The sequence below is a fragment of the Pseudopodoces humilis genome, chromosome 6, assembly GCF_049639895.1.
Source record: "Pseudopodoces humilis isolate 2021_Gansu_Grassland_sample_001 chromosome 6, ASM4963989v1, whole genome shotgun sequence".
Taxonomy (NCBI): Eukaryota; Metazoa; Chordata; class Aves; order Passeriformes; family Paridae; genus Pseudopodoces; species Pseudopodoces humilis.
In genome coordinates, this window is record NC_142205.1 from 8026567 (window position 1) to 8042027 (window position 15461).

The following is a 15461-nucleotide window of genomic DNA, read 5'->3' on the forward strand; positions in this document are numbered from 1 at the left end:
CCAAATACAGAAAACACAAATCCTAGACTGAGAAACTAACATTAATATAGTTATTAAAACTATTTTCTCTACATTTCCTACACTGGATTTTCATGCATATAAACATATATGTACACCATTAGATAAGAGGCAGGCTACACCAGCGTAAACACTAATTTATATCTGCAGACAAATAAATGTCCATTTCATTTAAAAAGAGAATTAATATCGAAAGTGAACATTCGCACAAAAAAACAAATCCAGGAAGGCCAAATGCCAGATCACTATGTAAACATTAAGAAGACAGCTCTATTATCACTAGATAACAAAATCAAAGGGTAATCAAATGAATAAATCCATCTATTGATGGAATATTATTGCTGTTTATATAATTTCTCAGAAGTATGGCTCAGTAAACATGAAAGAGGGAGGAAAATCAATGGTTCCAATCTTCCCTCAGAGAATTTCCGATTCTGTTTTAAACCATGAATTAATTTGTCTTGCTTGGCTTTCCAAGCTCTCAATAAGCCAGCACAAGCCAGAACTGCTACTTCAAGAAGTCCTGCAGTCCTCACCTTCCCCTATCCTCAGTTACTCCTTCTGGTACTACATAATCCCCTCTCACGTCAGCACAGACTGTTTTATTTATTGCTGAGCAACGTCTCAGCTGGATCAGCTGCCAAGCATTCTCTTGTACCAGCCAAGGAAGATGGCAAAACTAAAGGAGCATGAGGATGCTGAGACCATCAAGCAGCGCAGTCCGAGAGGAAACCACACCCACCCAGGGACAGAAACTGCTACACGTGCTTGTAACAATTTTTGCTACTTGTCTAACCTTGCGAATTTAGGAAGAACTTTGGCACGCTGCATTTAAGATGTGATGGGCTTTAACTACACATCAAATTGTTCAAATGTGACAAACTTTTAGCAATAAATGATAAAAACAATGAGCAGATACTCGTATTTTTGATCATTTACCAGAAGTTTTGAGGGCAGGGATGTGAACCCAGCACACTGTGTGTGCAGGTGTACAAGCTGCAGAGAGCCATGCTGTGCCCACAGGCAGCACTGTGCACTCCTGCCCCAAAGCACACACACCTTCTGCTCTCCAGCTTTTCTTCTAGAACATCTTTCCAGCAACAGCTGAAATGCTTTTTTTTATAAAGGCAGGAAGACAGACTTGAATTTTTAATCTCTATAAACTGCTTAAACAGCTTGTCCTTAAAAACAGTAAAATGGGAACTGTCAAATCAGCATGTCTGATATTTTGCCAATGAAGTTGAATATCAATGCATTCTTTACAAAGAAAGAAATTAACTATACCAGCTTAATATTTTGCAGTCTTTTCATATATGAACTCGCATCTAATGTTTTTAAATAATCATATAACTTTCTATTCTAATTAAATATGCTTATTTCATCCAAAACCTGAAATTACTACTTAAGTACATATATATTATCAAAATTTGAAAGCACTCACATTTTGCAGTCCAGATTTCATCTCCCTTTTCTTTAAAATTATCAGTTGCACTTTTACAGTTTCATAAATGTAAGCAACATGCCATAAATAAAGGAAATATATCTGGGCTGAAATTATTTTAGATATATATATATATTTTATAACAGAGATAGTACATTATCAATCATGCATTTCAGCCTGTAGCTTTTATCCTGTTCAAAAGAATCCCATAAAGCAACAAACAGGAACAGAACTGGCACAGATACAATCTTTACTAGCAGTGTTTTCCCACTATTTTTTTTCCAGCTAGAGTAAAAAAGCAGAGAAAATAGCCGTATATGGCACATGGCTGGGAGCTGGAGAACAAACCACAATTCCTGCCCACATTACAAAAAAGAAGAATCCTCTGCTGTTCCAACAAGAAAATAAATTTGTCTTCAATAATGGGGAACACAGCAAAAAAGTTTTGGGGTAACACCCAAATATTTTAGTGTCCACATAGTGAGGAGGAAGGAAACACACTGAGGAATTTTAATTCTAGGAACAAAGACAACAGAAAGAACTAACTCAGTTCTAATAAAACAGAGCAATCACCAAAGACACCCAAAGGAAATGGGTCTTTACTCAGTACCTGTCTCCGTTCCCGACGAGACAAAGTGTTTCCGTGCAGGATTCTCCAGAGCATCCTCGCAGCTATTTTTGTGTCAATCCACAGCAATCGAAACCCATGGTAATAGTGCTTCAGTTCATCCACAATCCTCTGCCCAATAGATTTTTTTACAACTTCCACTTCTGTTGGACTATATACAGGACCTCCTTCTTCCAGCTTCTTGTTTTTGTCCTTTAAGGACTTCAGTGACTTTTCAACTATGGAGTCATCTTGAAGGGGACGTGAAGAATGCCACCATCTAACTGGAAGATACTGGGGACCTAAAACACCCACGGTTGCTAGTGGTGTCCATGAGCCAGAAGAGCTCGTAAGAGTGAAGTGTATTTGCTCAGATCCTTTAGTCCAACAACAATAGTGAGCTTTTTTGGAGTAGGCGTAAACAGGAGGGACACTAGTGCAATATTTAAAGTGTACAGTCCTTCAAAAGAAAAAAGCATTCAAGAATTAGCAACAGATCATCAGCTATTTCTATATGTATATTTGCACAGATATATATATATTTATGTATTTATAAAACACAAAATTTGAGAAATATCTACTGCATATTTAAGGGAAAAAATAATTTTTGACTCTTAAAACAAATGTCTATACATGAAAAGAACACTTGGCTTTACTTCATGACAAAAAAAAAATAAAAATTAACCTGCAGGGAATTTTCCATTGTATGACTTTGAAAAGGTAGTTTATTTTACTCCAATTTAAATAAAGAGCAGCCACCACATGTGCTTTCCATTTAGAAAGCTACATTTGAAAACTAATATGTAAATTCATAAGTAACAAAGTCTCTCATATTCTCCTGTTTGTGCAAAACACTTAAGAGAAAACAAATAGAAGTTGAATACTTGAAATAGGTGCTGAGTCAGAGAATTGGTACCAGAGGAATCCAATTTCATTAGAGTTCCACTCTTACTATCTCTTTCTTACTATCTCCGTGCATCCAGTTTACCTTATTCAGCAGAACCTTTTGTAAAAACTTCTATCATGGTACTGAGCTGGGACAGAGAGAAGCAACTCTCTCTCAACCGGCTCTTGCACCTTGTTCAGAACTTTGATCTTTTCTTTAATTAGATGCAGACTGAAGTTAGCAGGGAAGCACTGCTCAAACACCACTAACACTCCCTATATACACAGAAGAACCACTCGGTATATGCAAGTAGGATTGTACATGCTTTTAAAAAAAGATGGGACAAAAAAAAAATAGATAAAATATTTCATATAAATGTGTTCCATTAGTGTCTGTCAAACTGAAATACCAGCATTAAGACATCAACAGGACAGAAATGATTGGGGGTGTATTCTTCACAGAGCCCTTTTACGACCAAAACAAAATCAGAATGTGTTTTTGTCTTCAGTCAATGAACAGAAAATAGGTGCAAGTGGCTTTATAGGTCTTAGTAACATTTTAAGGAAAAAAAGGTTTATCATACACTTAAAAGTGTTAGCCTCACTCAATTTTCAGACAGAAACATTTTTTAATTATTACATGCATAAAAGAGTTTTAATTTACTTTAATGGTTCTGCCTACCCTCAAATAGAGCTTTGTAAAAAAAAAAAAAAAAAAAAAAAGACAAAAGAAAAGAAAGACTAAATTATTAGCTTTTAAAGACACACTATTTTCTAGTTTAAACTGAAATATTAGCATCTGACCATTCAGTGGTCAGACAACTGCTGGAGCATATACAGTTACACAAAACAATCTCTTGGCTATCTAGAAAACTACACATTTACACAGATACTAACTAATAAGAATGACAGTTTAATTACTTTAAGAAAATGAACTTCAAAACCAGATTAAAACACTTGCATGAATCAATCCACTCTGACTCTAAGGCATTTCCCAAAAGCAGAGCTCCAGGCCTACAAGCCAAGTTCCACCTACATACATTGACACTCTCCTGCATGCAGAGAGGAAGAAAGCTCTGACAGCAGAACTGGTTCTGAGCCTGCAGGGAATAAAAATTTTGCATGAAATGTGCCTCTCTGAACACACTTCCACAAGAAGAATGTCAGACACACAATTTCTATCCTATCTGTCCTCTGCATACAGATCTGGGTCATGTGGGGTGCGGGCATAAGTTTGTTTTAAGTGGCAACATTACCTTAATAGCAGCTTTCATTAGAAAAAACAAAACAAAAACCAAACCAACCAAAAAAACCAAAAAACCCCACTCCAAACCTTCCCAATAGAATAAGGTTTTGTGTCCCAGTATTCTGCTGCTCATTTCATCACAGAATCATAGAATGGTTTGGGTTGGAAGGGACCTAAAGACCACACAGTTCCAACGCCCCTGTCACAGGCAGGGATACCTTCCACTATACCAGATTACTCAAAGCTTCCTCTAGCCTGGCCTTGAACACTTCCAGGGATGGAGCATCCACAAATTCTCTGGGCAACCTGCTCCAGTGGCCTCACCAGACCAAAGAATTTCTTCCTCATATTTAATCTAAACCTACTTTCTTTCATTTTAAAGCTATCCCACCTCACCTTGTCACTCTGTTCCATTGACAAAAGTCCCTCTCCAGCTCCCTTGTACCCTTTATGTAGTCTGTAAGACTTCTCTGGAGACTTCTCCATGCTGAAGAACCCCAACTTTCTCAGTCTGTCTTCACAGGAGAGGTACTCCAGGTTTAAAACAATAATTTTTACTTTAACAGGTTTAAAACCATAATTTTCCAGCTTCCCGAGAGAGGTCTTATATACTAACATACTCAAAATAGGTATTTGAAAATGCTTTATATATTAAAAAAAATTAATCCTAATTAATTCTACAGTAAGTGATATAGAACTAACATGTCTAAAAAACAACTGGTTTGTTTTGTATTAGAGGGTTGTGTCTAGAGACACATCCTTATGTTAAAATGAAAACTCAGGAAATCAAAGAATAGTCCCTGTATCCTGAGCAGTTAGTTTATTAATGAACTACAGAACGAACCCATATTTTAATGTTCCAAGGAAAGGCATTAGGAAATTCTTATCTACAAGTATGCCTTGTGAGCCAAGTCAGGAACAGAGAAGGGATTCTGCCAACATTCAACTCCTTCAGTTCCATAAGGGCACACAACATCTGGATTTGTTTTCAGAAGAGGACACCATCACCCAAGGCTGCAACATACAATAAACACTTTTCCATGGTTTAACAGAGATCCCACTCAGATGCTTTACATTCTTATCTGTCAACTGTGATTTTCAACAAGCTGTGACTGAATGTTTACTCTATGGAACTCCATAAAGAAAGTATGCAAGAAATTTATCAGATCCTGTTAAAACACCTGGAATCACCCAAGACAGAGATTAATATTCTACTGCTTTCACATCAGAAGTGAAACAAAAAGGGAGGAAGTGGGCAAAAAAGGGAAGATTTCACTTTCTTTCTCCCACACACAACCAACCAGGTGAAGCAAGCAACACTCAGACTTCCTTTAATCTCTCATTAACACAGGCTGAAGCTAACATTTAGTCTAGATTTAAACCTACATTCCATGACAGTATACTAACTGATAGTTCAGAAAAATGTTCATATTTACTCACATTTTTTTTGCCAGCCTCAGGGATGTACAGCTAAGACATGCCCGATCTCCCAAGTTACCTAGAAAAATACCAATAATTAGCATCAATTCTGAAATTCAGGAGGACATTTATCCATGTAGCGAACTGCACACAAATACACCAGTGAGAAGATTGATCTTTAAGTAGAAATGGCTACTACTGAAAGCACAAAAATGATGTTGCTTAACACGCAGAGTCAAACTCTGTGGATGCCTGAGGCTGGTTTGCTCTTGTTCAATTGTCTGAAGACAGGTTTCCAAGTCCTTCAGGCAAGAAACTATATTGCAGAGGAACTTCACTGAAAGTAAATGTAAATTTTTAACAGCTCTATGACAACATAGTATCAGATGATCCAAACGGAGCCCTCGCCAAGTGTTTATGATTAAACCAGCTTTTTGTTTTGTTTTAAGCAAAACAAATAAAACACAAGCACAAAACTAAAGACACTTCCTAGAGAGGTGGAACCACAACACCATTTCAATACATTGCTGTCCATTCTGATTAGCACTTTCTAAAAACAGCTCTACCCCATGATCTCTCAGCCAAGGATACAAATTGTCTTGAAGGGAGGGGTGAGAGCCTGACCCAGAGCATATGAAAAGTTAGCTTTCCAGAAAACCTTTGAAACACTACCTCAGAATCAGTCCTAATAGTAGCTAATAAAGTCCAAAAGAAGGGCTGACACTTATATACAAGCACCCTCTCTCCAGGTACACAGACAAGCAGCATCCATTCTGGAAGTAAATTGAGATCATCAAATCATAAATCATCTAAGTCACGTGCTTCAATAAAGGGCCATATTTGAAAGTCTTCCAACCGTGGAAGAAGCATAAACAACATAAAATGATACCTAGTGGCTGCACACAATCTACAACCACTGAGTCATCTCTGATTCCAGTAGAATGGAATTCATCTTCCCATAGCAACTTTAAAAAAATAAATCTTGTATCAACACTTTGCTACAGTAACTCAATAGGCAGCTACTACCAAGAGCAAAAAGACTTCTGGACAGATAATAAAAAAATCACACAAGCAAGACTTCAAACATGTTGACTCTTTTTGGCCAATCTTTTCAGAATTCACGGTAACCAAAATAAAATTTTGGCTAGATAGAGTAGGCATACTGTGGTTTGTTTCTCCCATCTGAAACCTAGCATTTCTGGTCAAGCCTAAGAGACAGAAGGATACAAAGGTCATTCAAGAGGTCTGTGATACCCTTTCCCACCATCAAAGCCCAGATACAGCCTATGACAGAACTTAAACTAGACACCTGTATCTGAGAAAACACAGCACCCAATGCTGATGACCAAAAGCCTTCCCCAATAAAATATGCTAATTATTAGGGAAAAAAAGATGCTGACAAAATCAGGTGGGACAATCGGAAGGTATAGAAGGTAAGTTAACTTATCTGAAGAAAATTTAGATAATCAAGGGATGTCCCATGCTAAGTGGGCTCTGAAGTAATTACAGCAAAAACTGTGGCACTATCAAGTCAACGGATTTACTCATGTCAAGTTATATCAAACTCTTAACACAATGCCACTGCAAGTAGAGTGAGGGAAAAACTGTCGCTTTCTGGCTCAAAAAGCAAGCTCTGAGAATCTGTGAAGGTATTCTGATACTCTCCAATATTTACAGAAAGAAGAGTAGCTAAATTACTTAACCCAAGAGGCCAACCCAGAAGGACATCCCTGACCTCAAGGAGCAGCTGAGCAAAGCAGAGAAGTACTCAGTGTCTGCAGGGATAAGTCACAGCACAGTAATCTGTCTCGCCTGAGTGCCAGGAAGCCCACAAAGCCTTATGTGCCTAAAGCAAGAGTCCTACTAGGAGAAGACATTGCCTGCTATGGACAGGTGCCCCTAGAACTAAGAGGGATGATCTGGAGCTCAAAACTGGTTTGGAGTTTCTCCGATAAAACTCCATAGCAGCACAACACTTTCACATCACTTACCTTCTTTCCAACCAGGCTCATTAAATGTTAAGGAACAGGTCAAAGAACAAAATTCCAAGGTTACCATAAGAAAACTTGCTGACTAAGCTTCTTGTTTTACAGCATGTTCAGAGTGTGAACAGGCCCACACAAAACGTTAATTCCAACTTTGCCAGTTCTGACAAGAGCTCTTTAGGTTTTGCAGTGTCTCTTATAACCGTGTACCTAAGCAGTAAGGAGTACCTAGGAGGAGCCCTAAAATAAAATATATACTTCCTTCAGAAAGGGCAAAGTCCATAATCCTTGCTTCTGGGATAATACAGACATCCAAAAGTGTCTGAACAAGGTGGATGTTGCTTAACCATAGCACTGTTCATTTAAGAAACCTGCACTGGCTTAGTAAGAAAGGAGGGCAGTAGTGCCAGAGAAGCTGTACGTTAACATGTTCCTCATGGACAAGTAGTCATGGAAAACTTTATACTTTAATTTAATGAAGCATCAAACCCAAAGTTTTTAGCATAGAACAGCCATACTGTTACTATGTTTAGAATTTTTAAAAATAAAATGCTATCATGAAGTAAGTCCCTCGAGAAGTGTAAGCTTGCAGTACTTAACAGTCTGATCTTCACAGGAATAACATTTAGGATTCTTAGAAGCACTTAGCTTTAACTTAATCTTAGACTACTTACATGTAAAGCAAAGAAGATGAGCTAAGTAAAGCAAAACACTACAGAAAAAAAAATACACCATACAAGAATGCATTAATACTAGATTAACACCCCAAATAAAAGTAGTGGTTGTATCATAACCGCAGTATACCACAGCACACTAATTATTTGATTCTACCACAGCATTTCAGCTTAGGTTGTCTAGGATTTATAACAACCCAACTTGCAGCAATCATTAGCACTACTTTTTATGATATGCCACAAGAATAATCAAATTTCCCATCTAATTTGAAGGTACATGGATGTATATGCTTTTTCCCAGTTTTAAATGAACTGGGTGGTTAGGATACCCCAGGTTTTTGTTCAGGACACTGTCCATGTTTAACTTAAATAAATGACTTTACAACAGTAGCTCACAAAACCCATCCGTTAGAGGAAGATACCACACTGGAGTGACTATTGGTAACCAAGAGGACAGCTGTTCTTTGCAATGGACAAGCATCACTACTGCTCATCAGGTCTGCCTGGATGTGAGTGTGCAGCTGCCCTGCTCTCAGTGACAGCACTCCCATGACAAGCTGGGGCTCAGTGTCAGTGACAAGCAACTCCTCGCTCAGCCCCTGCCATTCCAGCTCAGGATATAAAGAGCAGCCACAGGCCTTGCGTATGTCACAAGTTATCAGCTGTTTCATGCCACTAAGCTTCACCAACCAGAGATATTTAAACTGCCAAATTATCTTCATTATTAATCAGTATAACACGATACGCTTAACTTTTTATTTTCCTAAGCTTTCAAAGCCACTTGGAAAAAGGCAAATTCGTGTTTCGTCCCTAATATAGACTAAGAAAACATCCTCTTGTGCTTCTTTTAAAGAGAAGAAGCACATGAATAGTGACAAGCCCACTTCACACCCAAGCCACGCTGAGGGCAAGGCAGGCAGGACCGAAACGTAGTAACGCGTTCCTGCACTTTAACAAAAAGCACGTGTTCTTCCCTTCCCCAACCAGCCGGCATTTAGGAGACAAGCGTGCCCCACTGCCCTTAGGGTAAATCATCCCCTCCAACCACGTTGCCGCGGAAGCACAGGCGAAGAGGCCGCGGCAGCCGCCGAGCGTGAGCCGGACCGGGCCGGGAGCAGCGCCAGCCCCGGGAGACAGAGCGACGGGGACTCGGCCGCGGCCCTTCCCTCCCGCAGCGGCCTCTCCGCCCACGCCCGGAGCCCCCAGACGCCTCCGGCCGCTCTCCCTCCCTGTGCCCTCCCGGCCAGGCCCGGCGGCCCGGAGCCGGCGGGCGGCCCGCGGGGAGCCTCACCGGGCTGTGGCGGGCGGCGCAGCGCTCGGGGCAGGCGGGAGGCGCGCCGCCCGCAGCACTGCAGCAGCATGGACGCCATGGCGGCGCCCCGTGGGCGGGCGGGCGGGTCCCGCCCCCCTCCTGGCCCGCCGCCCGGGCCGCGGCGATCCCCACACGCCCGGGAACCGCGTCCGCCCGGCACCGCCCCGCGGCGCCGGGCACGCCGGGAGCCGTAGTCCGGTGCGCCGTAGCGGTGGTGCCGGGCGGTGGGGATGGCGTCACCGAGGGGCGGGGGCCGCTGCCGGTCTTCCCCACAGCCGCCCGAGGGGAGCGGCGGGACCTACGGTGGACACCGGGGACCGTCTCGGTGTAGGGGCTTCTTTCCCCGAGTGTGCCTCGCTCGCAGCGCACGGTCCCTGCCATGCGGGAAAGGCCACAGGCCGTGCCCGCTGTGAAGGGCGGGCGCCGGTGCCTCACGCCCAGAGCGCCGTGCCCACACACCCCAGCGCAAAGTACAGCGCTCCAGCACGGCGCGGTGCTTTCCTCTTTGGCAGAGGTTGGATTGGATGATGCTCAGAGGTCTCTTCCAGGCCTGACGACCCTGTGATCCTGCGGTGTGTGCGGCCGTGTTCCCGCATGCCTGCGGCCCAAGGTTGGCAGTAGCAGTTCCGCTGCACACACGTGTGTTGCTTGTGGATCTCGGGATGTGACAGTAAAAAGTGTCTTTCTGGTGCAGCTGTTACGGTTTTGATAGGAAATAGCACATAAATCAGTCGGTTGACAGATGTGCCGCACTAGTGCTGGTTAATAGTTGGACTACAAGTAACATGTTATTCTTCAGATGCAAGTCGAATTGTGACCGGCAGTAAGATCTCTTTACTAAATATTTTAGTACTCAGTTAATGTAGTATTAAGTGGTACTTTATTTTTAACTGTCTTCGCAAATGGAGTGAATAACACAAATCAAGCTACAGAAATTATAATCCGAGAACAGTGACATTTTACAAACTGTGTACATGAGCTTTGGGTGTTAATGCCTTCCTTCTTCCAGAAAAAAATGGGAAAGCTACTGGTACTGTCTGTGGACAAGATGGCTGCCAGCCCTGCCAACAAGATGGCTGCCCCAAGGCCAGGGCTCCAGGGGAACAAGGGAGCTGTGGGATCAGACCTCTCCCGCCTCACAGGTAACTCACAACACCGGCACTTGGTCACCTCTACACCTGCCTCAACCCCAAAGAAAATACACGATACTTAACCTTATACATAAGGGGTAGCACAAGTGTTGAGGTCTGACCCAAAACGTGACGAAAAAACCAGCATCTCCTAGCAATAAAAAGCAAGTGAGTTTGTAGTTTATCTGTTCATACTTAGGACTAGGCAAATGCAGAAAATTAGTTGGTAATTTTATTGGTTTCTTTTATATATTTAAAGAAAATTCTCAGGCTTTCTCCAAAGTACAAAAAAATTCTGGTGAAATTTATATTATTTATATTTTTAATTCAAAAGTATTAGTGAAGATCGAGTATGCAGTTGTCTGAATATTAGGAAAAATCACAACACTTTCCTCACTATGGCTACAGAAATGCTAGTGTTTACATTTAGTGATAATTAACAAATTAATGGGTATTAACTATTTATATACTTACTAGAGCTACTTTTAAAACATTAGGCTCCCAAATGCAGTGCAAGATTTTTAACCAGCTGTTTTTGCTTTACAAGTATTTAAATGTGTACCGCACTTAAATGGTTAAAATTATTTAAAATGTGCAACTTGATAATAATGCTTTATGTTAATGGCAGTCCTGAAAAAAAACCCAAACAAACAACATCTTCCCAATCTACACATCTCTCACTAGGCTTCATTTGTATCTTTCTCTTGTTATTCTTTTTTTCTTTCTGGTTGGCTGATAACAAAACCAAATGAAATGGGGCAACTAATGGCAGTTTTTCTAACAAAGCTGCTTAATTATGTAGAAACATTATATGAAGCCTATACAAGAAGAATAATGTGCTCTGAAGTCATTAAACTATTGACAAGAGATTTTAGACAGCAAACAGATGATTACAGAGGTCTCAATACATTTATGCAGACAAGTAACCAGCCTTTCAATAGTTTCATTAAATTCATTAGTATTCAGGGTGGCAGACAATGTAGATGCATGGGCCTTTTCAGAGCTGAATTCGTTATGTTTTTGTACAGTCTTTTGTTCCAGATTTGTTTATACCTGGAAGTTACAGGGTTTGCTACTGTATATGAAAAGGATTGATAATAAACTCTGTGAAAATTTCCCAAATAGATGCAGTTTATAAATACTAATTGATTGTGTTCATTTACCAAGCATTGTGAAGTAATGATTAAGACTAAGAATTAAAATTTTTCATGTATTTGTACGAATTGCTCCCACATGAAAAGGTCGGGTGACTGTAGGTGACACATGGGCCTTCCACAGGACTGTTTTTGTTTTAAAGAAAAACATCTTCTACTCCAGCCAGATCAACAGCCCATGAGCTCACAGAGAAAACACTTATCCCCAGAATAAAGCATGATACCTCATAGTTACTTGGGTTTTGTTTAAAAAAAAAAAATAAAAAATCAACTGCTACACAGCCATTTTAGACCTGGTTCTTAAAGCAACCATGTTGTTTGGAAAAGCCGTCAGCCATCTTGCTGAAAAATCTGTTTTCCAGCAAGAATAGGATGAGAGAGACTAAAAGGAAGAAATACAAAGCCTTCTTTCTAGATGGATGTAATAAGGATCTGAGAATAATTACAATAAATATTTTTATTTAAATAATACTTGAACAAAACTAAGATTACTATTTTATGTTAAATATAATTTTCCCCCTGCATATTAAATTAAAGCAAAAGCAAGGTAGGAGTTGTCTATGCCAATTCAAAACAACCTCCAAATAAAAGGAAATTTTGATGGTTGTTACAGGCTGTGTAAATACTGAAATATGTATTTTATTGCTGTATGAGCAGAGCCCAGTGCTATCACAAAGGCATGACTGTTCCACTTGTCTGAAAGAGGTATGGTGCATAAGACCTATAAAAGCACAGAACAAGCCTAGGGCTGTGCATTACTTGCACAGACATGACAAAGGAGGAGATGAATCTATAATTCTTTCTGAGGAAGTTTAGAAATCTGTATAGAAATTGGGGGGCACATGTTTATATGAACACAGAGAAGAACTGCAAGTTTGTCACCCCTTCCTTGAAGACATGGCCCAGGAAGCACTCTGAGGTCCTGTTGATGTTTTTGAGGATTGATAGCAGCTTCCCCCACTCCCAGCTTGAGGTGCCCTGTAGTGACAGTGGCTGTGTGATGGTACCAAATCTGTGACACTCCTACCAGAGACACAGGCACGGCCTCAGTTCCCCAGTACACCCTGATGACAAACGAGCTGGCAGCAAAGGCAGGAAAGGCCGGGGAAATGGGATTCAGGGCGTGGAGGGAGAGGAGGTGCCATGTTTGATGCTCTGGGCTGTAAGTGGGAGGAGGTGGGGGCATAATTAGCATCTGATGAGTTGGGAGGCACCTTTGCCATTTCACTGCTGCAACATCATGTTTGTGTACACAGTGTGACTCAATAAGCTACATATCAGTACAGGTCCATAGACAGTCCTTAAAAGTAGAATTATGCTTTTAGGCTGTAGAATCTGTTTCCATGACAACCCCCAGGTTGTCTCCTTGAATAGGTTTAACAATACAGGATTAACCTCATCTTTATTCACCAGTGTTCAGCGTAAATGTAAAGAAAAGGGGGGGAAAAAAGACATTACTGTGTAGCAAGTTGTATTAAGTTTCTACTCCAGGGAGAAAGCCAACAGATTATTAGTAGTTTCTAAAAAAATTACTTCCGTTCATTAATAGGGATTTTTAGGAGAGATTCATGGGATATTAAGCCTGTTGATTTGTCAGTGTTACACCCAAAGGTAAAAGTTCAAGTGGTGGCTGGATTGCAGATTTGCTGTATGTATGTCCAGGTCACATGTTCACTTCTGTCTGTAAATGTGCCAAAAACAAGCAGCACTGGCTACACGTTAGCACAGAAATGGGCTGCCCTGGGTGCCTCTTCAAACACTACCCTGAAATGCTATGCAGAGTACCTTGATGGCAATGACGTGCTGCAGTCATTCCCCATCCAAGGACAATTATCTTCTCAAATTCAAGTCAAAAAGTGGTATTTTAAAAGATTGCTTAGGCTTGACCCAAATTAGCAACACAAAATGTCATACAAATAACATACTAGGTTGTCATTAGTTAAATTTGGCATGCAGGCAGGCAAGAGCACAGCTGGGGGAGCAGAAACAGGTAATTTTGAAAATCTTTCCAAATTGAGGGAAAAGCATTTGTAGTTCAGAATGAAAACCACCGAGGTTCTCCCTTTTCCCAGCAGATGGAGCTTACGTGAAACAAACAGGCGGAGAAGCTGTGGAACCACTGCACAAAGCGAGACTGGGGCACTGGAGGAGCACATGAGGAGAAAGCCACAAGGTTCTGGCCAAGGCAGGATCAAGCAGAGGGAGGACAGGCAGTGTTCAGGCTATGTGCATAACAAAAAAAGGGTGAGTGCAGCTGTAAAAAGCAAATTGATTTAGATTTTTAGAAGTACAGAGGGAGGGAAAAAGGATTCTCTAGTGTTACAAACTCACTTGTTAGCTTCAGCTGATATGAGAAAGACTGAGATTTTGCTGCAAAAATCATCACTGCCGTATTTAAGTAACCTCTTGTGCTCCCAAATGAATCAGTTTGATTTTATGAATGACAGGCTTTAAAACTATGCATTTAGTTTTGCATTTTGCTTCCAAGATTTTTTAGGCTGTATGGTTTGCAAGTTCCTGTCTGTAATTAGAAACACAGAAAGCCAACAGTCTTATGTCATTATCTGCCTCTCAGAGTTAGGTCTTTAAGAAAACACCAAATGTTGTGTTTCTGTCAAGAAAAGCCCTAAATCTGCCACCGCTACTTTTACGCACCCATCAAGACGCAAGACAAGAAATGCATGTGACTGGGGAGGCTCTCCTCTCCCTCATCCCAGATTTTGTAGGCCCATTCCTCCGCTTCTTGTATATCACAAAATTCCTGGTGAAGTCAGGCAGTGTTATATGAGCGCTGGAAAGACAGGAGGTCCCTGTAAAACAGATAGGCCTTTCAGTTTGTGTCCATTAAAGAAAGAGCAGAAGATGAGCACACCATTTTAGGAGAATTTTTACCTTTGTATTCTAAAAAGGAGAAAAATGTGCTACTTCTAAGGGCCGTTTTAATGGCAGCAATGTAACTTTCTTTAGCAGTTTTGCAAGGCTGAGGCTGCTTATGTTAAGTACTGGTTTGGAGGGGAGCAGGTTACAGCCCGCACATGCACACAGCTGCATATGACTTGGTGCAGGTAAAATGCAACATTGTCTCATTATCCCCCAGGCATATTGCTGCTTTCTCTGCCTTAGAGCTGAGCAGAGCTAAGCATTTCTGTTAAAAGAACAAATGAAAAATATTGAAGATGGATATGTTCATTTGATGAAGCCTGATGCTTAAAATTCCTGTGTAGAATTTAGCCCTCTTGGGCCTCTGCTGTCATTACCTCTTTCTTGTTGGTTTTGTTGATGATCTTATCAGTCCTGGCTCATATTTTCCCCTTACACTCAGCCTGAATAACCCTACCGGAATGTGTCTTTCCAACCTTTGAATTCACTCTCTCTTACTTACCTTTCAGCTTTAAACCTTCTACCTTTCACAATCCAGACCAAGCCTGTAACACAGATCTCACACTTTTTCATCCTGTTCTCCTTGACCTGACTAACACTCCCACCTTCTGCACTGCTGTACAATGACCTCCCCATTCCAGCATGCAAGCCCACGGCCCCTCCTTTATTCAAGTCAAAGAGCTGCTTTTCTCAAGAGGCCTCCCCACAGA

General features: G+C 41.0%; 1 protein-coding gene and 1 long non-coding RNA gene across 2 annotated transcripts in view; both read right to left on the minus strand.

Moving 5' to 3' along the window:
- Window positions 1-9676, minus strand: part of LETM1 (leucine zipper and EF-hand containing transmembrane protein 1) — a 28622-nt gene extending 18946 nt beyond the window's left edge. Inside the window, exons 1-3 of the mRNA XM_005517900.3 lie at window positions 9567-9676; window positions 5638-5695; window positions 2070-2526 (exon numbers count right to left, since the gene is read on the minus strand). Coding sequence (XP_005517957.3) covers window positions 2070-2526; window positions 5638-5695; window positions 9567-9645 — 594 coding nt within the window. The 5' untranslated portion in view covers window positions 9646-9676. The remainder of the gene's footprint in view (window positions 1-2069; window positions 2527-5637; window positions 5696-9566) is intronic.
- Window positions 9677-13943: 4267 nt separating this feature from the next.
- Window positions 13944-14660, minus strand: LOC148184101 (uncharacterized). The gene is made up of 3 exons (XR_015772775.1): window positions 14527-14660; window positions 14203-14392; window positions 13944-14093 (listed from the first exon to the last, which is right to left on the minus strand). It is a non-coding gene; the product is annotated as an uncharacterized LOC148184101 (long non-coding RNA).
- Between the last annotated feature and the right edge of the window lie 801 nt (window positions 14661-15461).